This window comes from Manacus vitellinus, unplaced genomic scaffold (genome assembly GCF_001715985.3).
Source record: "Manacus vitellinus isolate BGI_N305 unplaced genomic scaffold, ASM171598v3 scaffold_4_pilon, whole genome shotgun sequence".
NCBI lineage: Eukaryota > Metazoa > Chordata > Aves > Passeriformes > Pipridae > Manacus > Manacus vitellinus.
The window spans coordinates 38,129,614-38,154,242 of NW_021940604.1; the positions used below are offsets into that span (position 1 = coordinate 38,129,614).

The following is a 24,629-nucleotide window of genomic DNA, read 5'->3' on the forward strand; positions in this document are numbered from 1 at the left end:
AAACACATGGCAGCACTAGATGAGTAACAGCACATTGCAGCTTGCTGTGCTCTCCAATTGCCCTTTGAAGACTAAAAACATCATATTCCCAGCTTGCAGAGCCATATAATAGAAAAAAGTACTATTTTTATTAATGGTACACACACCAAAAAAAAAAAAAAGAATATTTTTAGAGTACTTGAATTTTCATCCTGACCATTGAATCACGGGACGTTTCTGTCATTACATATTCTGCTTGACTGAATCATTGCATCATTTTCATCTACATGGTTACTCAGTTTTTGTTTTGCCTAGAAAGATTTATTGCAATTACAAAGTGTTAGTTTTGATGATGACGTGCTTATCAGAAAAGGCAAGGTATTTAAGTAGATCATCAGACATAAAACTGCCTTCCCTTATTCTGATTTGATCACATTTAAAACATTAACCAATGGATTTAAAGGTTTTTCATGGCAGTACCTCTGAGGCTGACAATCTCATTTCCTTTTACATAAACATAGTAATGGTTCCCCTCATGCAAACGATTGATACAAAAATATGAAACAGACACACATAAGTGTACCTCTTGATTAGCATTCATACAGAGACTTAGAAAATGGACTTTACACCTGCAACAAAATGCTGCTGCTCTTACGGATGCTGAGCAATCAGCAGAGCAAATGAGAGACACCACTTTTGAGGCATCTCATCAAGATCATTATCTAACCTACAAAAACAGAATCAGAAAACTTAAGACAGTTGTACCAATGAAAAATAAGTGTGCCAAAGGCACTCTTGTATTTGTAATTTGAACTTTGCTATCATGCAGCAAAATCAGGTTCATGCCCAGTTTTGTGGCACAGTTTGCTTATTGCACAACCAGCTACAAGAAAAAGAAAGTAGCTACTTTGTGTATCCCAGAGGTGGTTTATTTCTTAAAACCTCTTCTATCCAGGTAACTCTGCTCTGTGCCTCTCCTTTGTGCAAGATGGGCAACAGAAACCCTCACAGGATTCAGCTACAGGAGGTGAAGGATTGGAGCAGCTGATGCCCTTGCTTCTGAAGGGGAACCAAAGAAAGGGCTGGGAACAGAAAGACAGGGGGCTAGGCACAGGCTAAGCAGGACTCAGCTCACTCAGGGTGTCTATAGATGTACTGGAGCAAGTCATGCCAGATTCCTTTCAGAACATGTAGAGAAAACCAGAAATTTTAGGGTACGGTTAATTTTTACTATTTCAAATATATACTTGAGGATGGATAAGCCATGGGCAAAAGTGAACATTTCTCTCTGCTGGCTAGGAAGAAAGCCTGCAGTGATGAACTGACAGCTACATTGTGGTCACCTACACTTGCTCAGACTAACCCCACACTTTCTGAGTACAGCTCCTGGTCCACTTCTTTGAAGAATGGTGCCTTTCTAGTTGTCAAGAGCAGGGTTCACATTCTATAGCCCACAGTCCCTCTCCAGTTCCTGAAGCACAGCTGGTACCATGTAGGTGTATTGAAAAAAACACTATGTTAGAGACATTGACTCACAGGATTCCTTGAAGAGCTAAGCAGTGGGATTTACTGGCTGGGAGACTTGTGCTCAAGTCTTTCTAGATGCAACCTTGTTTTTTTAATTTTTAAAATTATAAATGAAACCATCCATGATTTCAAATATTCACTCACCAGCATTTGCACAGAAAGATTTATTTCTGGACCATAATGACTAGGAGAGGAGAGGGGCTTTTTGACCTTTACAGTGTATCTCCCTGTCCAAATCAGTAAACTTTAAGTGGTATTGCAGTAGTCTGTTACAATCTGAAGGTGATAGCTGGGAAAAGTCACTCTCTTGGGATTTTGGCCATGGGCAAACTTTGGACAGAAACTACTGTGAGGCAGACTGGGAGATCGTGCACCTTGGCTAAAAGGGGATCCCATAAAATTCCTTGACACTGTTCCCAAATTGGTCCTGCCTAAGCAAAAATAAATAAAATTGTATTTGCAACCATGTAAATGCTGTTAAAGTAAAAATGTAAACTGCTACTCAAACCCATGACAGTTTCTATGTCACCTTCTCAGTCACTTTTTCTCCTGGATTTCCCAAGTCATCTCTTAAGAGTAACTCCTGACCTGTGACTACAATTCTTGCATAAGTACATTAATGTTGCCTGTTCCAACATATGCTAGAGATGATAGCTCTCTTCTTGCTGTAATATGTTGCTGGAGCTGTGAATTTTTCCACATCTGAGGAGAAACAGGTGCAATACAAATGCAACTCAGTTCCGTCACACCCAGCTCTTGGGGTAGTTGTTCCTCACAAGGGTTGTTACTGAGACTCAAGAGAAAGTTTGGTTACTAGACTGGATCCTGTGTGCAACCTTTCCAAAGTGACCACTTCACTGTGGAGTAACTCTCCCTAGGAAGAAGAATCTGGTTCTTAACATGGTATGCCTCTAAGTTAAAGAAAACTAACTCCCTCAAAATGTTTTCCTGGTAAATTATTCCTTTCCTTTCAATAAATACTAAACTTCATCTCAATACATACTTCCTCTCAAAAAATACTAAATTTTCATTATGCAAAAAGCAAACCAACCCTACTGCACATATAAACCAGAATTTGTTTTCAATGGCCCTTGAACATCTTCCCCAGAAGAAAGCAGATAAGCCTTGTCAAAGAAATCCCCTTACCCTGTCCTGAGCATGAAATCTAGAAAAGAGCTCTTCATGCAGAAGATCTTTAGTAGGATAATTTCCAAAGGGAGAGTAATGGCTAGAAGTTATTTATTTTTATACTTAAATCCTAGGTCACATCTATACCAAATTAATTCAGTGTTTAAGTCTATTATCTGAGAGAGAACACTTCACATCATCAGATCTAATCAAATGGTAGAACTATAAACAAAGCCATCTAGAGACATATGAAAGCAAAACTAATCAAAACAGCAGACCTGAGATTCTTGCTGGGAAGAGCTTTTGGATATTTTAACATGCTTTATAAACAGGAAATCCATTTTCCTATACCTGCCTTAAGATAACTTGTCAATCTGACAAGTTTGTACTGAGACCAGAGAAATCATTAAAAATAAATGGCTTCACAAGACACCAGTTTTGATCCCAAAGACACAAACCTCACCATTAAAAAAATCAACTTTCAGTAGATTGTAAGCACCACGTAAAATAGAAGTAAGTTACCCAGTTAACCCAAGCTTCAAAGACAGGAACTGTTTTGAGCAGCCCCCCTATCTTATCTAACTGCAAAACTTCTGTGCTTCACAGATCACAGAACTAAAGAAGAAAGACGACTGCCTCCACTAGGCTTAGCATTGACCCAGCTTGACCCAAAGCATAGTCAAGCTTCCATTACATAGAGAATTTCTGCTGAGACTGTCAGACATCTAGAGCTTCCCAGAAGAAAAACATCATATTTTTAGGATTCCTGGTAAAGCAATGCTTTTGAAGTGATTAGGCACCAGAAACTGAATTTTTGCAATATGAAAAATGGTTATATGGGTAAATAAAGTAAACTATGTATCAGTATGTGTCTGTGAGCATCAAGGACTTTTATAAATACTAAGTAATTTCAAAGCAATTCTTAGGTAACTTACAAAGGTAAAACACCAACAGTTCATCAAAAAAAACACTGCAGTTCATTCTTTCAGACTTTTGAATGTCTTAAGTCTATGACACCGCAGTTAAATATTTGTAGACCTCTGTCTGAAAATCTAAACAGATTGTCAAATTTCAGTATATTCAAGCAAGTTCAGGGATGAACCTTCTAATAGAGACCTGAGGACACACAGAAGCCACATCTATTTTTACTGAGGTCTAAGTAACTAGATTGAGACCCATACGAGAGGAAACAGTAATTCAGCTTCAATATTGCACAGTATTTTCATGCTGTACTCAGATATACCAAATATAGCACCTAACAACACAGTAGAAATCAATATAGATTTAAACAAACTTATCACTTTTCACAATTGGTCCCCTTTTGGAAGTTATACAGCCCTCCCAATCCAAAAATTCCATGCTTATCAAAGTAAAGCAAAGCTGGTACAACATTCAAAAGCCCAGTGGTAAAAATATGCCACAGTTGATAAAAAATATTTGTCCTTTGACAACATGCCAGTGACTTAGAGATCCCATCATCTCTAACTTCCTGGGCTGGTTTTTTGTCTTTTCTTGGTAATTTGAAGAAAATTTAACAGATGCAATAAACTGGCTAGTCAAACGGAATGGTTACAAATCACTCAAAGTGTAATTTAAACATTTTAAATACCAGTATGCCTACAAAGAAAAAGATAGTGTAAAAATTAAAGAACATATTCAAATGTAAACCTCTGTTAAATTCTCACTAGTCTCTGACGGATTTGCTGAAAAAGCAATCACATCTGGCATGTTTTGATGAAAGCCATTCGCATGCACAGGGACGAGACATTTCCAGGGGATAAAAGCTACTGCTCATCAGCAGCGTTTACACATGAAGTGCAAGCAGATGCCACTGAAGAGCCAAGCTTTGTTCTGAAGAAGAAGAAAGTCATTGAGTGCCTCAATCTCCTTTTTCCCTTCTCTTTGTGTATCAGATTGGTTGTCAGGAAGCAAGTTGGTACTCACAAGTAATATGAGGTGCTTGTTCCCATCTCTTCTATCTTTGTTTTACTTTAAAACTTGTCAAATGGTTATGTTAATTTAATTTATATGCCGTCTAAATTAGGAGGACAACTCTGGGCAATAAAAGTTATGCAATCAGAGATCTAATTCCTTTGTCACACAATTTACATTAGACTGCTGCTCCTTCTCTGCTTGGAAACCAAGGTAACATTGGACCGATCAACAGCCCTAGCTAGCAGATACACTGCCTGACTGATGCCAGTGACTGTCCTTGTTTATCATCTGTCCTCTCCTGTCCTGCAATGCTGCAGGTCTCCGCCAGCTGAACCCAACCTCCCTTCTCGATCTGCAAAAAGTACTGGAGAATGGAGTTGCTTTGAGAACCATACCTAAAAGGTACAGGAGTGCTCACACTCTTTCCTATTCATATGCAGAGCTCCTACATGGAGAAATTATGTACAAAGAGAGTTCTGCTAAGCTGGGAGAAAGTTTTCAGCTGAATACTTTTTTTAAGGGAAAAGAAAAAGATTCAGCAACACTGAAATGTTTTTTGAACTGATACCTGCTCTAACACTCTTAGCATTTTATTTAAAAATGTCATTCATTAGTTATTCATATTTTAAGAAATACTCAAGCTAAGTTGTGTCCTTTCAAGATGGATATCATAAGCTGTTAGACTGGCAATAATTTTTCATGCAGCTTAATAACTTGCCTGAATTTTTTTAAAATTATATGAATATTTTTTTATCATTTTCCTGAGTTCTGAATATTTCATTACTTATTATACACAATTCTGAGTACCTAAGAGCCATTATATGTATTGCAGATGATGAATTATGTTATAGATATGTATACAGCTTATTTTATAAATACACTAACACAATCAGCTGCAATAAAAGCAGCAAGATGCTTTACTATTATTATTATTATTATTATTATTATTATTATTACCATCATCGTAATTATTATTTTCCTTGAAAATCCCTTAAAAACGACTGCTGATAATCTTTTTTTGTCCTAGGTTAGGTTTACTGCTTTTCATTTGGATTCTGTTGCTAATAGTTCTATTCCTAGCTAAAAAAAAAATTACTGAAAAAACCCTCAAAGTTCATATTCACATGTAAAAGTGATAAATAAGATTAAAATAATGTCTCTGAATCTAATGCATCTTTGGATTCAGTTAAATGCACCCTTTCTAAAACTCAGCCCACCAATATCTTATCATCAAACCTATGATTATAACACATTTTTTAAAATGTCTTATAAACAAATGAACAAATAAACAAAAATTTGAACAAAGATTTTAAAAAGTCAGTTTTATTTTCTAAAAGATACAGAACCAAATAATTTCAGAACTAAATAATGAGGCTATTTCATTCAAATAAAAATCAAGGTTTATGTTCGATAGGAAAAGGACTGCTTTTGAAAGGAAAATAAATTCAGGTCTATAAAAATTAAGCTTGATCATCTGACTCTAAACAAAGGGAATTTTATTATTCTGTGAGAAAGGAATTAACTTCTGTGACACTAGGGAGAGTATTTTTCTTCTGAATGACAACTGGTGCTCTAAACTTTTCTACAAAATCCCACAAGTTCCAGAATGCCACAAATTATGGATCTGATCAGGCAAGAAGTATATGAAGAGTAATAAAATTCAACTTTAAGATGGACATTCTCTTACAGAGAGTCATTTACAAAGACATTTTTAATATGAAGATAGTACAATTTTTCCCCTCTTGATAGTCCTTTAGCATCACTCTATTTCCTTTTTGTGTCATAATTTTGATAGTATTTCAACTCTATCTTTATACTTGCACAAAGTAAAGCTTGTGAACACACTGTGAATCAGATGACAAAGCAAATAAAAATCCTCTTTAAACAGAACTCAGTTTAATATAATCAGAATTATAATTAGACCTTTCTATAAGACATTCCATAAGAAAATACAATATAAACATGAGTGAAACTACACTTATTAAATAAATTTGTCATATTTTGAAATTATACAAGATGTGCATGTCATAGTTTAGCCATAATCAAGATTATACTTGTGGAAAGCAATAAATTTTCCTAAACCCCACGCTACTTACATGTTGGAAATAGCCCAAAGTACAGTTATTGCTGCAATAATATCTCTATTAAAGATCTAGGAAGAAGTTGCAAATAGAAAAGTGAGGAATACTTTTGAGTTAAAGTCAAAGATCTACATAACAGGAGACAAAGTCACAATTTATATTTCAGGGAAAAGGAAAAGAGCCACATGTAACACTAACTCAACAGAGGGGTAGAACTTTGTTTGAAAATACTAGCCCTTATTAGGAAATCTTTTGGAAGATGAGTAACTGAAAGTGAATTATGTTTCTATTAAGGGTAGTGAATTCCTCAGCAAGACGGCAACAGTAAATAAAAGAGAACATGCTTACATTCACTCAATAGTTTAAAAGAATTAAGTATCATTTCTAGAACAAAGAGTTCCTCTTACAAAAATAATCACGTCTTTTTCTTTGTTTTCAGTATTATTCTTCATCCATTTGCTCGTCACACTCCACCCTTTCCCCACCCTCCACCTTGCTGCAGAAACATTTGGGTGCAGGATTGCACAAAGTTTTTGCAGGGTTCAGGGGAGTGCTCTTTGCTGTTGGGTGTCAGGTTTAGAGTTCAGAACCTGTCACCTTCCCTGACCCTTCCCATGACCATCCCTGCTGCCTCCTTACAGACTTTTTTTAGATTGGCTGAAAAGAGAAACTCCTCTTAATGTCAATCTCCCTCCATTCTTCCTTTAGTGCAACACAGCCGTTGTCCTCATAGATCACCACAACTATGCAGAGTAAGCTCTAAGGGCCTGCTCTGGAAAAATATAACAACCCAGATAGAAAAGACTCTCACAGAGATAATACTGAACAGCCAAACAAGGCTAATAAGGAAGCTGCAGGACAGACCACCACGTTTCTGCTAGGCTGCAGAAAGTTACTTTTCAAGTATACACAGTCTAAACTCAAGGAAAATATTTGCAAACCATGCAATCTTAAGATAACAAAATAGAGATATCTGTAGGTAAGGAAGTTCATATGTAAATGCACATTCTTGCACAGAAAAATGCCTAACTCAAGTAAATGCTCATCTAAGGCACAGAGAACAACACGTGAATTACAGAAGAATAAATTAAACCTGTGGGGAACTGTATAGCTGTAAGAACCATGGTAATTCTGAATGCCAAGATAATTTTCTGAATCTGTCTTTAGAAAATCTGGTATCCTGTAGTATTCCACCTGGATGAACAGGAGATGGCAACACAAAAAAGTAATATCAGAAAATAAATCCCCTGAAAACAGCAAAGGGATATTATGCTAGACAAGAAACAAAACCAAAAAAAGGCTGTTTCCCTATTGTGCTAAATGCTTTGAGAGGTTTAAGATCACCTCTCTCTCTGTTCTGACTGTTACTTTATTGTAATTTTAATACAGATATAAAAGTTATTTGTAACTGATTTATATCTGTTTGTTATTACAGCACAGTTTCTGATAGTGGTGTCTTTTAGATTCAAAAGCTCTTCTGCCTTTTTTTTGTATGTTTATTCTCATTGCATTCTTACAGAACAATAATATCCCTGTTCAATCCTCATTTTTATAGACTGAACAAATCAGACAATAAACCATCCTCAAGGTCTCGATTTCACAAACATTCAGTATTCATTTTCTTGAATGCTGAGTGACCAGTATTCCAGATGAGCCATCAGCTGTGCCTCATTCAATGATATGAGCATGTTCTTGGCTCTCCAAGGAATCGCCTTGCCTCATACACCCAGGATAGCATTTGTCTTTTCCCAGGCCATATCTTATATATTTTTATACAGCTTACATTCATGTGGCTTTTTATTATACCATCCTTATTTTATTATGCCCTCCTTTTATCCTATCCTCTTTATATCTTCCTCCTTCTATTTTTGTAGATGACAGATTTCCCAGATTTCACGTAGAGATTTTCATTAGTCATTCTGAAAGGAATGACCTTGTGATCTGCGTGGTCACAACTTTTCCAAATTCTTCTATTCTAGTCCTCAAGTTCATCAGTCCTTCCTCTCTATTACCTGGAGCTGACATACTTTCTAAATCAGTATCATCAGCATATTCTAGCAGCATACACAGTAGCTCTCATTAAAATATTAACAAGATCTGCCTATTCTTTTTTGTCTTAGAAACTCAACCAGTAAGCAGTCTCTGGCTCTTGTTTTAATAAAATCAGCTGATGCCTCCCTCTTAATTAGTTTCTTCCTGACACCCAGTATTCCTTACTGATGCTTTCTATCCAGTCTAATAATAACAGATCATTTACTGAATCCTAGATAAAATGAGTATTTTGAACTTTTGTCTAGCACTCAGACCTCTTATCAAATTATCACAATTTCTTTCACTACAGTGATGAAAAGGTAAAAGATGAGGTAAAAGAAGCATGCTCAGAAATGCATCCTTGTCATTGTTTATAACTGAGACTCAATCAATCAAATTTAAATTTTGGGAAAAAAGAAAAAAAAGCCTGACCACTGCATAAAAAGGTTGTCATGACATTAAGAGGAAAAGTAACAAAATTATGGAAAGAATCAATGGTATTTTCAAGAAAGACAACAAACAACCCATCCTTATCCCTAAGACCTTCATCATCTAGTATATTTTATTTCTGATTTATTATCTGCTTTATCTGTCCATCCTATCTAGACCTGTACAAAATCTCTTATTGTATCATAAAATTATTACAAGGATGGACAGAAAATTAGTCCTACTGACATTACCTAAAAACAACTGAGAAAATTAAAAACAGATTTTTTTTTCCTAGTAATGTCTACTTCAAAATGATGTAGCCTGGAAAGTTGCTTTGCTTTGCTTAATTTCCATATTTCCCAGGCAGGGTTATTTTTAACACAGCATAGTGATGCTCGTTAACAGTCACTAAGTACCTCCAGGGAACCATCATATTCTCCACCACCAGAGGACATTTTGCATAACGGATGGAGTTTTCTTTTCTAAACCTTTACCTAAACTTCAGTCATTCGATAATGAGAGAAAGCCCTCTTCAGATCAGTTTTAGAAGGTGAAATATGGGACAGTCAGTCGGATGAAGAAGGGTTCTTAAAGCTGAACTGAGCTCACAAAAGAAGCACAGATATTTCACAGCCAGCACGGCTTCATGAGAGGAAAGTCCTGCTTATCAAACCTGATTTCCTTCTATGACAAGGTAACCCACCTAGTTGATCAAGGGAAGCCAGCTGATGCAATCTTTTTGGATTTCAGTAAAGTTTTCAATACCGTCTCTCACAGGGTCCTTCTGGACAAAATGTCCAGCACACAGCTGGATAAACACATCATGTGGTGGGTGAGCAATTGGCTCATGGGTCAAGCACAGAGGGAAATAGTGAATGGGGTAACATCAGACTGGTGACCTGTCACTAGTGGGGTTCTACAGGGCTCCATCTTAGGCCCTGTGCTCTTCAACATCTTCATAAATGACTTGGACGCAGGACTGGAAGGGATACTAAGCAAGTTTACAGAAGACACAAAATGGGAAGGAGCTGTTGACTCACTTGAAGGCAGGGACACCCTGCAGAGAGACCTCAATAAATTAGGGGACTGGGCAATCACCAACCATAGGAAGTTCAACAAGGGGAAGGGCCAGATTCTGCATCTGGGATGGGGCAACCCTGGATGTATGTACGGACTGAGAATGGGATGCTGGAAAGCAGTGTCAGGGAAAGGGACCTGGAGGTCCTGGAATCTGAGTCAGCAGTGCCCTGGCAGTCAGGAGGGCCAAGCATGTCCTGGAGGGCATCAGGCAAAGCATCGCCAGCCAGTCCAGGGAGGGGATTGTCCTGCTCTGCTCTGCACTGGTGCAGCCTCACCTTGAATATCGTGTGCAGTTTGGGCACCACAATGTAAGAAAGATATTAAGCTCTTAGAGAGGGTCCAAAGGAGGGCAATGGAGATGGTGAAGGGCATTGAGGGGAAGCCCTATGAGGAGTGGCTGAGGTCACTTGGTCTGTTCAACCTGGAGGAGACTGAGGGGAGACTTCACTGCAGTCTACAACTTCCTTGTGAGGGAAAGAGGAGCAGCAGGCACTGATCTTTTCTCTGTGGTGACCAATGACAGAATATAAGGGAATGTCCTAAAGTTGTGTCAGGGGAGGTTTAGGTTGGATGTTAGAAAGAGGTTCTTCACCCAGAGGGTGGCTGGGCACTGGAACAAGCTCCCCTGGGAAGTGGTCACAGCACCAAGCCTGATCAGGAAGTGTTTGGATGATACTCTCAGGCATGTAGATGGAGATGGTCCCATGGAGTGCTAAGGGTTGGACTTGATGATCCTTGTGGGTTCCTTCCAACTCAGCATATTCTGTGATTCTGTGATTATCAGGACTTCACTGCTTATTGACAATTTCCTCACTTAGATGACAGTATCTTATCTGAAATTGGGAATTTGGAGCTTAATTCAAAAGAACATATAGAAAACCACTTATTTACAAGAATAATCACAGGAATACATGAGTATTTAGTCTCCAACAATGGAATTTGAAAAATCTATCAAGTCTCATGTGCATATTGTTCTAAAAAAATGCACTAGTTTAATGCACTGATTTCTGATAAAATTTAACTTAAAAAATAATGTAATGACAAAACATGACATTTTACTTGCTCTGCTTATGCCACAGATAGTACTGTTAGCCTGAGCCACAGCAAGACAAAGTAAACATGATTCTGAACTGTTTTACAAACATGAATAATACGTAATCATATTTTTCATATTTGATTACTTCTTTGAGTTCCATTACAACTTCATATGTTCCAGTCCTTGCAAAATTCCTATTGTTTTGAAATTTGAAAAAATATACCAAGAAAAATTGTAGTAGTATCTACAGTAGTAGAGCTGTAGTATCTTTCTATGAAGAATGGGAAAATCTGAGCTTTAAATAGATGATGCTGAGAAGTCTTTGGAAGTCACAGTTCAGATTTTAAGTTATTTACTAACTTCATTGACAAGAATGAGTTAGGGCTCATGCAATGCAAGTCATCCTATGCTTGGCAGCCCTATATGCCTTCCCCTTAGGCATACAGTCCTTGTTCCCAGTCAGAGCTGGACTACTGAGTAAGATTAAACAAAGATCTGGTCTGTCACAGCAATTCATATTTCAGTGAGATTTAGGAGCTAGAAAGGAACGCCAGATCAAACAAAAAATGCACATTCTGTAAAATACTTAATAAATTATGTTCTTTATAGTAAGTGGAGTAAAACATCAACCTAAAAATCCTTTCTATGATACAATACTATTTATTACTTTCAGAGATTATGATATATTTAAAATAACAACTTACTGTATACAAGCATCTATATTCTAGTCTCATAGAGTGTATTTTTGAGCAACACAACATTAATTGCAATCTGGGCTTCAAATACACCTACTACATTTATCATTATCCAACTGCATGATTAGATACTTTCTGACTTAAAATTCATGGGTAGTGTAGAAAAGCATTACGATCTTTTTGCTAAAGCTTATCAAGTGAAAGAATCACTTCTACTGCTCATCTGGCAATAAAAGAAAACCATGGGAAAGGGATGAGATATTTGATGATATAAACAAACAATACTCTTACTTACCTTAATTTAGATTACCCTGACTATGTGAGAGGAATGCTGCAATATGAGTGCATCTTATGCTAGGCTGAAGCCCTTCTTCTTTCTTTTCCTTCTTTTAGTAAGAAAGAACCCTTAGGGTCAGGTCCTGCTCCCACTGAAGATGAACAAAAGTCTTCACTGGGGTTCAGAAGCAGGACAGGGACTTTAAAACATTTTTCTTTCCTTTAGTATCTTTCTGTACGAGCTTTTACCCCTTCAGGCTATGCAGATATGAAGCTTTTAAGATTTCTAAAGTTGTAATAGTTGTAAATCTTATGTTCCTAATGGAGCATCATGCTGTCATCTAATTTATCTGAAATCACTGCCCCAAATTCCCAGTGTTATTTAAAAAAAAAAAAACACAACTGGATTTACTCAACTAAGAAATAAAAGGTAGTTTTCAAAAACATATTTTATGCCACTACAGGTACAATCTTTCATCCGAGTTGCATAACTGCCATTTATTTGCTCAAATTCCAGTTCCTACATTCATACTCAACTCTGCTGCTAGAAGAAATTTCCTATACATAAAAAGTTCCTCTAAGCCAAACCATTACCCACTGCTGATACCCATATATATCTCTTTGCATTTCCTTGCCTACATGTAAATAGGACAGAAAGTTATTACAGTATGTATTCTAAAAGGCATTTGTACATTGTTTCTTGCAGGATGTTTAACGATCAAAGAAAATTAATATAACAGAAATTTATTTACAGCTGGAAAATCTTCTCTCTTGAGTGGTCTATATTCATATACATGTAACACAGATGCCATAGAGGAAATAATGGTAAACCATATTTGGTAAGAGTCCTGTTTCCAAAGAGTGTGTGTCTCACTCACCTGTTTGACTAAGTTGAGATGTGCTTCTGCTCCTTCGAGACACTATGGCAACCACTTTGGCACTAAAGCTGGAACGCCTTTTCTTCCCACCTGTTCCAACCATGCCGACAGCCGTGTCCGACTGACTCCCGTCAATGTGCTCCAGCTTATACATCTCTCCGCTCACACTTGTGCTCTTAGTGATTCTCCCTGAAGTCCCCATCCGTCTGCCTTGCATTTTAGGAGTAAATGTACTACAGTTACAAAGTAAAAACAAACATATTAATTTGTCTGTGAAAGAGCATTTCCAAAAGCCTTTTTTTTTAAAATTACTAAATTAATTTTAATTCTTGATATATTTTCATTTATTTGGTTCAGCAATAAAAGTTTAATTTGATGCTGCTCCGAGTACATATTTCCAGTACTATAATTTCTTCTTTGCTTCTTTGAGGGAAATAAATAAAATGAACACTTTCCTATGTTTTTGAGTGACAGAAAGAGAGACATGCAAGATTTAAAGGTTATGTGAAGCCTTCCTGTCTATATTCCCAGAATACACAAAGAAATAAAACAGCAATTTTGCAACCAAAAAAGATTAACATGGACCAGTAGTTTAACACGTGTTGTATTGGTACTATTCACAAAAGTCCTAACAGAAATGAAGATATCATCACCTATATTTTCATACTTCACAGAGATAATACAGAATGCAGTATTTTTTAGGTCTTCACTCTCTCACTTCAAGGCAAGTGCAGTAATCACAGTATGAAGGCAAAATAATTTTGGGGCAAAATCCCTAATAATCCACTAGAGCTTTCATTGACAGAAAGATTAATCACTGTTTCAGTTCTGTTTGATTTCCTTTAGCTATTGCATTGCATTTGAATGTTTCCGTACAAATTTTTTTTCTGCTCCTGCACAAAGAGGCAGGATAAAGTATTCGGAAACACGGTCTAGAGAACAATTTCAAATACACACAGGACATACTAATACATAGATCTAACTCCATTATGACCAAGCAATGCCCTAGCTCTAATAAAGTTAGTTGTCACTCTGTAGAGACACAGAAATTTAAGCTGCAGCTAGACTCACTTCAGATGTAGTTGTTAAATCACCAGGCACATAGGCAATTCCTTGATCATGTATTGCTGATTAGTAGATCACCTGTTTTTTTTTCAGTAATTCTGTATTTTGAAGTCAAATTATTTGTTGACAAACAGTCCTACTGTCCCTTCCAGCAGGTCCTTTTCCCAACAGATGTGATGGTCTAATCTTGTCCCTCAACCCCAACACCATTACCCCACAAAATAAGAGAAGGGTTAGAAGGATTAGAAGTTTCAGACAGGTAAAAAATCAGACCAGAGAGAAATGAAGGGGTCTGTGAGAGAAGAGATTACATCTTTTGACTTCTATGGATATGAGCCCTGCTAAAGTTTAAATCAATCCTGCTCAAAGACAGATCCAGGAAAGTATAAAATAATGTATACCTAAATTATGTTTTACTGACAGTTACCAAGAGTTAGTAATGTGTGACCCTAGGTAGAAGCAGATAAAAATAGACAGTATTTTTTGAAGAAGCTAGAAAAGTAAAGTCTTTGAACAGATACAACTTAATAGACAGATCCCTATCAACCTCTGCATAGGCTTTTAACTATGCTCAGCACTTAGGATCTGCTCCTGTTAAGTTCAGAAAAAAAAATAGCTACTAATCAAACAGAACACGGTGCTGTGATGCACTAAAGTACTCAAGAACAAATTTTAGTGGACCACCTGAGGCAGAATGAACTTAAAATAGGTTCTATTTTGTTCCCTCCTATCCCACTGCAACTTTAGTAACTGGCTTTTGGGTTTGCATGGCAAAAACAATAAGACACGTGTATTTTGATGTTTCTCCATAGAATTCCTTTGTATTTTATCACAGGTCTCCCCCAGCACACAGACTCTCACAAGTATGTGAGCACAGACATACATATTCAATCATTCTAAGAAGAATTTTAACTGGAAGAAAAAGCAAACTCAAAAAAGACCATCTTCCATAAATATCAAGGAAAAGGTTTTGTGTAAGGCAAACTAGTTCTGTTCAATTAAAAATAATATCAAACTGAGAAAAAATGCCCTAAAATATTTCCCATTTTCAAAATAGACTGATTTTTTTGAGGGAGACTAATTCTTGGCTTTAATATAAACTGTGTACCTAATATAGTGCAGGTGTTTACTTCATACACTACATATACTGCTGCTTTCTAAAGTTGCAGTGATCTCTAAATGATTATATTTTTATTGTTGCTCACAGAATGCAATAACCTCAACTTTACAAAATATCTAACCTAGTATCTAACCCAGGAGCTACTTTTCTTTCAAGTAACACAGTCTTTTCTTTACTTTTCCACAAACACTGTCACATGAAAAAATATTCATTGGGATTGCCACATAGGTGTCGTTCTTCAAACTGTAAATTAATTTTAAAAAGCAGTGGCAAAAATCAAAAAACACATGCTGAAATTTCTGATAAACATATTTTTTTTACAATTTGAGAAGATTTAGTGAAATTTTTCTTTGTTAATTTTGGAGCTGGATATTGGCTCATAGCTCTAGCACACACTGGGGCTATGACCAGAGAATCTCAACAAATGTCTTCTCTTTAATAAGTGATGTTACTATCTTGTACATTTATCAAGAAAACCTAAAAACTAGAGATTAAATGCACAGTGTGATAATAGTGTCTGAATATGCAACCAATCTGCATCGCTAGTTCAGAATGCTGTCACACAATCCCTGTATTCAAACAGCAACTTCGATCCCCAAATCAGTGTATCAGGGCTGCCAACAACATTCCTACACCAACCAGTTTGCAATGTTGAGTCTCTTTTCCTCCTCTGCTGAGGAGGTAAGGGCCCAAAGTCCTGCCCATAGGGAGCTAGAAGGCAATACCATTAACTGGCTTGGTTCTCTGGAGGAGGAGACAAGGCCATTTCAAGCAGAAGGCAGAGCAAAGGTAGAGTCTGACACTTGGAGGGAGCAAAATCACACAGGCTCCATTTTCAGGGGTTCTACTTCCTACTTTGATTAGACATGGACAATTCCTTTTCACCTGGATAATTCCTTTCCCCTAGCACTTGAAACTGGATTTTGAGCCATGAAGTTGTCAGTTCTTGAGTTTATGCATTGGTATGTCAGTAAGAGAGGAAAGAAACTGAAAATACTTCTTTTGAGAGCATCTCTTGACATTCGAGCTTTATTGACATGTACTTTCCTGACATACTAATCTATAAACCTATAATTTCCAACAATAAAGTTTAATGGACTATAAAATCTGCTATGCAATTAAAGAATTGTTTAGGATATTATGGACTTTGCTCTACTGAATTTCAGGTGGTTTTGAATGTAATAAATTCTAAAATCATGAAGTTTTTATGCCAGTCTTCACCTTTTTTGTTTTGTTGTTGTTTTTTTTTTTTTTACAAAGGACCTGAAATGCTCTAATTTCACATTATTTAATATGAATTTAGGAGACAGAGATGTCCATCAGCTGAGAAATAAGAATAGATAGTACGGCAACCTTTGGAAAAAAAATTTTTGCTGTATGAATTCCCTAATTCAGGGACTATGGATACTTCCTCATCAATAGAAAATTTGCATTCTTCAAAGACCAATATAAATTTCATGTTTGATTCTTTGTGACAGGAAGAAGGAACTAGAAGATTCACCTTAATAAAAAAACCTGAGAAATTTAGAATTTAGATTAATCTTGTACTTGTTTTTACCTTGCAAATATGAAGTTCTACTTTCCTAGGAAATATGTTCTAGTGTACTAGTACAAACTAGCTATTAATTTGCTAGAAACGGGCTTAATGGGATAGGACCAAGGATCCTACAGCTGTCCAATACTTTCCCTTGTCATAACAAAGCAAACAGATTAAGATTCCCTTGTGGTCATCTAATCCCTGGGCTAGTTTGTTATTTGTCATTAATTGGAACAATCTCAAAAGAATGAACATTTAAAATTCAGTCTTCTTATATCATGTGATTGAGCACCCTTAGAACACAATATTTTTCCATTACATTACTGTCTATCACTTGAAGAAAACCTTCTAGCTCACACTGTTACTTTCTTCAATACTGTTAATCTATGAAGCACAAAGACGAAAAGGACCTGCGTGAGTTTACACATATTTCTTTGCACTTAACTGTTCTGATAATAACATCAATAAAATTTCGTTTTTCTTTACTGGACTAGCTGGGAGTATTAACACATATTTAACATTCATTTAAATGCAGATGCAAAGTTTTGCAGGCTTGTGTAAATTATTAAATTATATTTAAACCCAGTTATCATAACACAATTAATAAATACAGTTTTCAGTATCACGGTAATGAAGAGTAACATATTTATAAGTATAGTCCATTCAGTCATAAATTAAATAATTCACCACATTTTTATTTAAAATTATATTTTGATCTTTAGCAATGACTAGTTCAGAAAAAATCTTATGCTATTTGTAATAATTTCTAATTACTGTCAAAACAACATAATTGATGCGCATATTAAGAATGGTTACGATCAATATTTGCTCTGTAGTACTTCACAGATATTTGGCATGGAAAAAGAGTCACTGGATTTTTTTTTTTTTTTTAATGAAGTAAACCACTAAAGCAAACCCCCCTTTGACCCCAGCAAGAGCAGAGCTGCCTCCCCAGCACTGGGGTCACACATTACCCCCAGGTCCCTGCATCAGCTGGGAAGACACCACTCCCTTTACCAAGAGAAAAATGCTTACATTTCCTGCCAAAACTTATGCAGTTGACATGGATCCCATCAAAAGTGATATCTGAACTATAGAAGGCAAAATCTAGACTGTGTTCATACATTAGCCATCAGGGTTGTGAAAGAAAGCAGCACATTCAGTTTTGCAAGCTGCTCCTACCAGAAAGTTGTATCTGTGGGAATGAAGAATGAGCTACTAAGATAAAAAACTTATTCAAAGAGGAGTTTGAGTTACAAGCTATCACAAAAATCAACTCTGAGGCAAATTCTATAAAAAGAACACACTGCAAGGGCATCATGGATTATACTTGCTTATATTAAACTACAGCACAAGCTACTATATAGAACTGAAACAAAGCCAAGTACTTGTATTAAACTATTATATAACTTTTTATATGCAGATATCTAGTATATATACATTGAAGATCCATAAAAGTATACCGGAAAAATCCTTTGAGTTGAGAAAATCAGTATATAGATATGCACTCAGTATTTCTCAGTACATACATAAAATACCTGCATATTCCACCTGAAAAAGAAATACAGCAAGACACAGGAAGCTAGAAAAAATATTGCCCATAAACTCACCTATGTAATATCTGGAAGTATATCCTTTCAGGGGAAAAATCTGAAGTGATTAGCCATTGCTAAAATTACAGCATTTCCTTCATTCTCTTAGATTTACTGATGACGTAAAAAAAAATACTTTAGCTGTTTATTTTCGTGATCACTCATTTTTAGTCCATTCATTTTTCCAATAATGCGAGCCATGAATAAATAAATAATCCCCTGTATTCTTTGCTGTATAGATGATATTATAGTGAGTTCTTTGCACACAGTTGCAGTAACTTGAATCTTTCAACAGAATCCCTGGTCTCCACTGGCATGAGGTGGTGCGCTTCCCCTCTCTCCTGCTGAATGCAGCATCACGTACTAGTTCATAGCCCCTGTGGCACCTTTTTGTGATGAGGTAGCTTGTGAATACTAATAACCTCCTAAACATGTAATAGTTGTGGACCAAAGGGAAGACAAGCACTCCTTTATAATAAGAAACATTACGTTTCTAAGAATAAAATGTACTGTTATTAGTAATAATGATATATAATCAATAAATCCAAACACTTAATTACTTATCTACCAATTGCCCTGTCATTTTAAGAAAATACATTTATATTTACATATGACATACAACATCTGCTGCAATATTAATTACTGTACAAGTTTTAATAAATATTTATTAGCATTAATAAATTAATTCAAACATGGTGCTTTACAAACCAAAGGACAAACACATATCCAATATTATAATTCTCTCTCTCTAGACAAGAGAATTTTTTAGACCATAAAAAAGTTAGTTGATTTGATCAAGTAATAATTTTGTACAGTCTGTACCAACTGAAGGTACATATTGATTTAACATGCCCATTGATCATATATTAAATCTATGAAATAGCTATTAGAATCACAACCCCCCCCTTGCTTTTCCTGTAAAGTCACCATATTAGAGTCCTTTTGGTGTACTTAGATAGCTGAAAACCAGTAATTTGCAAGTTATATCTGTTCTTGACAATATTTCTATATTATTTAAAAGTGCTCCTCAGTGACACAGATACTGCCTCTGGAATGACACTGTCCCAGCCCCACTGTGCTCAATGTATAAAATCTCACTGAGGTGAGGGTTGGGGAAGATTTCATTACAGAATTCTCCTCTGTGAGTTTAACTGGTTAAAATCCTACTTTGGAAGATCAGGAGATTTCCATGTTGGTATAGAGTATCAGAATTTTTGTTTTGAAAATGCTTTTCTGAGTAGTACAGTGACAAGTGAATCATGCAATTGTCACAGGTCTGACAGATTTCTCCTTTTTCAACTTTAAAATTCGTATTTCTCCATGAAATGAAATAATAACAATTCAGAAAGTCTGAGCATTGCAAAAGATAAGCAGATTTTAAATATTTTTCAAGCAAAAGATAAGCAGATTTTTATTATTTGCCATGAACATTTCAAGTTAATTTATATTCTCTGAAACAAGCAGACCAATTGCCTCTGTATGTGGGAGCCTGTGTGTCTGCCTGTTCAAACTGAAGGCACTGTCAGCCTGAAGCCAACTAATGGCATGAACCATAAAATGAAACCAACACAAAAGCAGTTTGTTATCCCAGGGGTGCTGCTTGGGGTTAACTATAGCTATTAATGCTTATGTGGACAGGTTGACGTGAAACAAAGGGCAAACAGCTCCAATGACCCAAACTTGACTGCATATAGCCACAAATATGTTAAGCGTACCAAACACAAGCAAGCACCTAAACCTTAAGTCTATTTCAAGAAAATGGGGGGGGAGAGTGTATAACAAATACAAAAATGTGTAGCTCAACTCTGAACGAAGGAAACTTGCCTCAGTATCGAGAAAGCTGAATTCATCAGTTTTTCTTTCTTTGCATGACATTCAGGAATAACATATTATTTTCCCTGTTACATGTTGCATTGCTTTTTTTCCCTCCAAACCATGTTCTACGGAAATCCTGTGATCTCTCTTCGTGAAAAAGGCTACATCTTTGATATTAAATAGATTGCTTGCTGCTCCTTTAGAAAAGTGATAGGAAATACAAATAGCAACAGGCAATAGCCACAAAAAGCTAAATGGAAGACTGCAAGGTCAGGACTGACAAAGAAAATATAGATAAAATTTTTAAAAATATAGCAAACTGAGATGAAGGTAAGGCAAGTTAGACCTACTCTGAGGTCTGAGTCATGGCTAAAACTATTTTCCTATGTTTCTTTTATCTAAAAATAACATGTACTGCCTGTTTGAAATATTAGCATAATGTTCTTACACTAAAAGTTTATGGATTATATTTTGTCTTAATCAACTGCAATAATTAAATGAAAAACCAATTAAAATAATTTTTCAGTCTTTTTCTAATCATTAAGGAAGACTGCTGGTAATGTGACAGTTTCTTTGAAAGAGGAAACGTAATTAGACAATTAAAAATGTGGAAGCAATGCTCCATAGTACATATTTCATGTACAGATGTTCTGAAGGGATTAAAGACTCCAATCGCCCTCCCTCTCTGACAGACACATAAAGCAGTTTATAATGATGGATTTGCAAAAACCATTATCTTTAGATAATGAATAATTAGAACATTAATTACTCTGGCTTCACCTTGGTTTTGTGCATAAATGACCTCAGAACAAGAAGTAATATCTGTAATATACTCTTTGGGGGTAAAGAGGATACATTATATTTTTTAAGCAGCTTATCTTAAATGTTTTCATATATCTTGCCTTCATGATAATAATTTGAAGGCTATTGCTCTTTATTTCCCCCCACAAAAAGCAAGAGTTGTGACTCAGGTCACATCAGAGTGTCTGCCCTTGCCCTAAGAGAGATCATCTGAGCAGCAATATTAATTTATCACTGTACATACTCAATATCTTTCTCTCCTTAATGAGACTGGGAAGTGTACTAGGTAATTAAACAGTTTTGGTGTTCAGTTTTGAGTGCAGTGATTAGAACGGTCAGAAAAAAAGTAGGATTAGCAACTTACTTCAAGTATTGCAGTGCATTGTGAAGGAGCAAGATTCAGGATGGGAACAGTTCCAGGTGTGGAGAAAAACATACGGCAATTGACAGGACTTTATTCTATGGACTTTACAGTTATTATATGGACTTTACTGTTTTTATGTGGTTTCATTATATCCACACTACAAAGTGCATAGCCTGGGCATGCTTGGGCTCCCCACGAGTTTGCCTGCTCCCTGCTCCCCCACTCCCTTCTCTGATAGGCTGAAGAAGCTGCAGAGAGGAGACAGTTACCATTTGCCCTTTTCCTCCCCCTTTTGCCTCTGTCCCTACCCTGATTTGTTCCCCCATTTGTCTGTCTCATGCTCCACCCCATGTTCTGGCCCTTTCCCCACCTAAAACTCGTAAAACCCCGACACACCTCAATAAAGGATCCCATTTTGCACCTCTACCTTGTCCCCGAACCCATCCGTTCTGTGTCACAGCCCCATTCCCCTCCCCCCTTGGACCATGGCAGTGCATGCTTACATTGTGGAGATTTTAGATACAAAATGCCTTGCCTGTTACTTATATCTATTCTGTTTGTCAAACATGACGAATTTAGGGAGAAATTTTCCATGCCTGGTTTCTGCCCAAGGTTGAATTTCTTCTTTTTTTTATTCTAAGTTCCAGCTGAAATAACACGACAGATTGTCTGGCCCTTTTAAGGGAAACGAAAAGAAAAAAATAATCCATATCGTACTGTCATGTAATAAACAAATAAATAAATTCACTTTGCTTTGAGAAGTACTGAGCCTGACTGAAAGATTCCAATGAGGTGATCCTTCTATTTGGCACAAAATGTTTCTTTTGAGTATTTGTGAATTTGGTAAAACATCTTTAAGTCATAACTCTCATACTAAGAGGCCTCAGAGATCAACTCCTAAGATACCAGGAGATTTTCTTGTCACAAAGCAACATTGCACTCACTCACAGGTCCTATTGCTAAAAAAACTGTACATTTCCTAAATATTATTATTTTGCCTCAAGATCAGAGGCAGAAAGTCAGTATTTCCCAGGAATTGCATCTCTTGGCTATTCTGCATCTGGGAAAATTAGCTAAACTGTCCAGGATGCAGGGAGGCTTCCACTTTGTTGGCCATCAGGCATGATGCATGACAAAGTCATCTGACTGGAGTGCAAGAAAGCAAGATGGACAATAATCCCTGGAAGGAAAGAGAGTGGTTCATCGTGATACTGAAATAGGAAGAGAATAAGAAAATTTCAGGAATAAATTCTTTTTATCGCTCTTTCTGAAAACAGAATCACATAATTACAAAGTTGAGTCAGAATAACAGAATATTCTAAGTTGGAAGGGACCCACAAGGATCAACAAGTCCAATTGTTAAGTGAATGGCCCACACAGGGATCAAATCCAGAATAATAACCCTTGATGTTACTAGCACCATGCTCTAACCAACAATTCCTAAAATTCCTGACACTGAACAAAAAATGTCTTTCCAGTATACCATCATAAGTACTTATTATATTATGACCCTCCCATGAGACGGTCAGTTTATTTTTGTAGTCACAAAACATTCACTATCCCCTTGCTTTTGCAGAGAAAGCACACTGCTTTTTCATGTGCCATTCATACCATTTTGCATGATGAACCCAGCAACCACGCAAACTGTGTGATTTTTTAGTATCTCACTGGGTTAAACAAACCAGAACGTTAAAGAATCACGTATGGGTTTTGCTCCAAACCTTCCACATGCTGAGGGGATTGCATCCATAGCATCAAAACAGAACAAACACACACAACAGGCAGCATATGATCACCAACAAAGACATCTCTGAATGACTTGTCAAGCCTCACATGAAAATATCAGGCAGGGACCTGAAGAAATTGATTTCCCAGAGCAGTAATTAACTTAGTGAGCCAGAAGACCATCCCTTCTCTTTCTATAGTTCACCCCTCGTTCTCTATGATTCTCTATGATTCCCTATGATTCCTGTGACTTTACCTCAATGTCTTTTTGCTGTATAAATACTCTTTCTTTGCAAGAGTGAATACTATCACCATCTTAAAGTTTTAATAAGGATGCTCCATCATTGCTCAGAGTTGATGACAACTAGAACACAAATGTCCACTTCTGTGAAGCTCTTAATCTTTGCTAACCCTGTAGGAAATTTGCAATAGCTACAAATTTCATTTTGCACTGTATTAAAATTGTATTATCTTTCAAGACAGTTTGGCCTGGACTGTTCAGTCTTATATCCATTATTTCTCAGTTTTGAATTTTTGCATTTTAAGTAAAGTAACAGACATACTACTACTACTCAACACAGTTACACTGAAGGTTGACAAGTTTTTCATCAGTTCGAACTTTGGGTGCAAAAACACACTGAATAGTGTAATTGTTTAAAAGAGCACTCTGTATGGACAAATATCAGTTAGTCCTCTAGGGGGAAGCTGAATAAAGGTATCAGTTTGTTGAGCACACAGAACTCTCCCAGTTTGTAAATAACATGATGAACATGACAATCTTGTTTTTAAATCCAGATTTGAAATGCTACCATTACGTCAATGTCTTCCAGAGTACAATGTTCTGAATAATCATTAAAAATTTCCTAATTCTTGTAAAAAAGTGTCACTATCCTGAGTATAGACTTGTTAAAGAGTTTTAAGAGTTTTCACTCTCTGTGAAATTCACATTGGTTTTTTGCCTTATAAACTTCCAATTCAGAAAAAAAAAAAAGACAAAAATTATTGAACTTCATTTTGTGATTCAGATACGAGATTTCTGATCTTTTAGCCTTGTTTCCTTTGCTCCTTATGCAATCCTTATGGTTTTTATCACTCATTCCCCTACTGGCTTACGGAGATATCAAGGTTTTGGAAGCTTTGCAAAGCCTGATAGCCAGGAAGATAAAAGATACACTGAATAAGGTGCCCTTCTGAAGAAAGGTTGCTATATGATCTCAGTACTGCTCTATTCTCTTTGTTCTGCCATTTGGACATTTGGATAGGCGAAGATCATGGAGACAGAGCGGAGGAGGGAGACGACTGCAATGTGGTCTGCTAGGTTGTGACAGTGCACTAATTGAGTTACTCAAAAATATCTTGTATGCACAGACTTTTCACTGCAATATTAAAGTTGAGTTGTCTACCCTCCATGTTGTAGTTAATAGCTGTATACCTTTTGTGATCAGAGCACTAAAGCAAACAGGTATTAGAGACACATGTACTGTGGGATACAAGAGACAGAGCAAATAACCATACTAAATGTGGAAAGCCTACAC

The 24,629-nt window shown here is 36.4% G+C and overlaps 1 protein-coding gene across 15 annotated transcripts in view; it reads right to left on the reverse strand.

Annotated features, from left to right (window-relative positions):
- RIMS1 (regulating synaptic membrane exocytosis 1) overlaps positions 1-24,629 on the reverse strand; it is a 197,313-nt gene that overhangs the window by 26,246 nt on the left and 146,438 nt on the right. For 11 of the 15 annotated variants that reach the window (XM_029962695.1, XM_018078203.1, XM_018078216.1 and 8 more), the window contains one exon: positions 13,076-13,308. The exons of the other annotated variants lie outside the window; for them this stretch is intronic. In XM_029962695.1, coding sequence (XP_029818555.1) covers positions 13,076-13,308 — 233 coding nt within the window. The remainder of the gene's footprint in view (positions 1-13,075; positions 13,309-24,629) is intronic. 15 annotated transcript variants of the gene reach the window in all.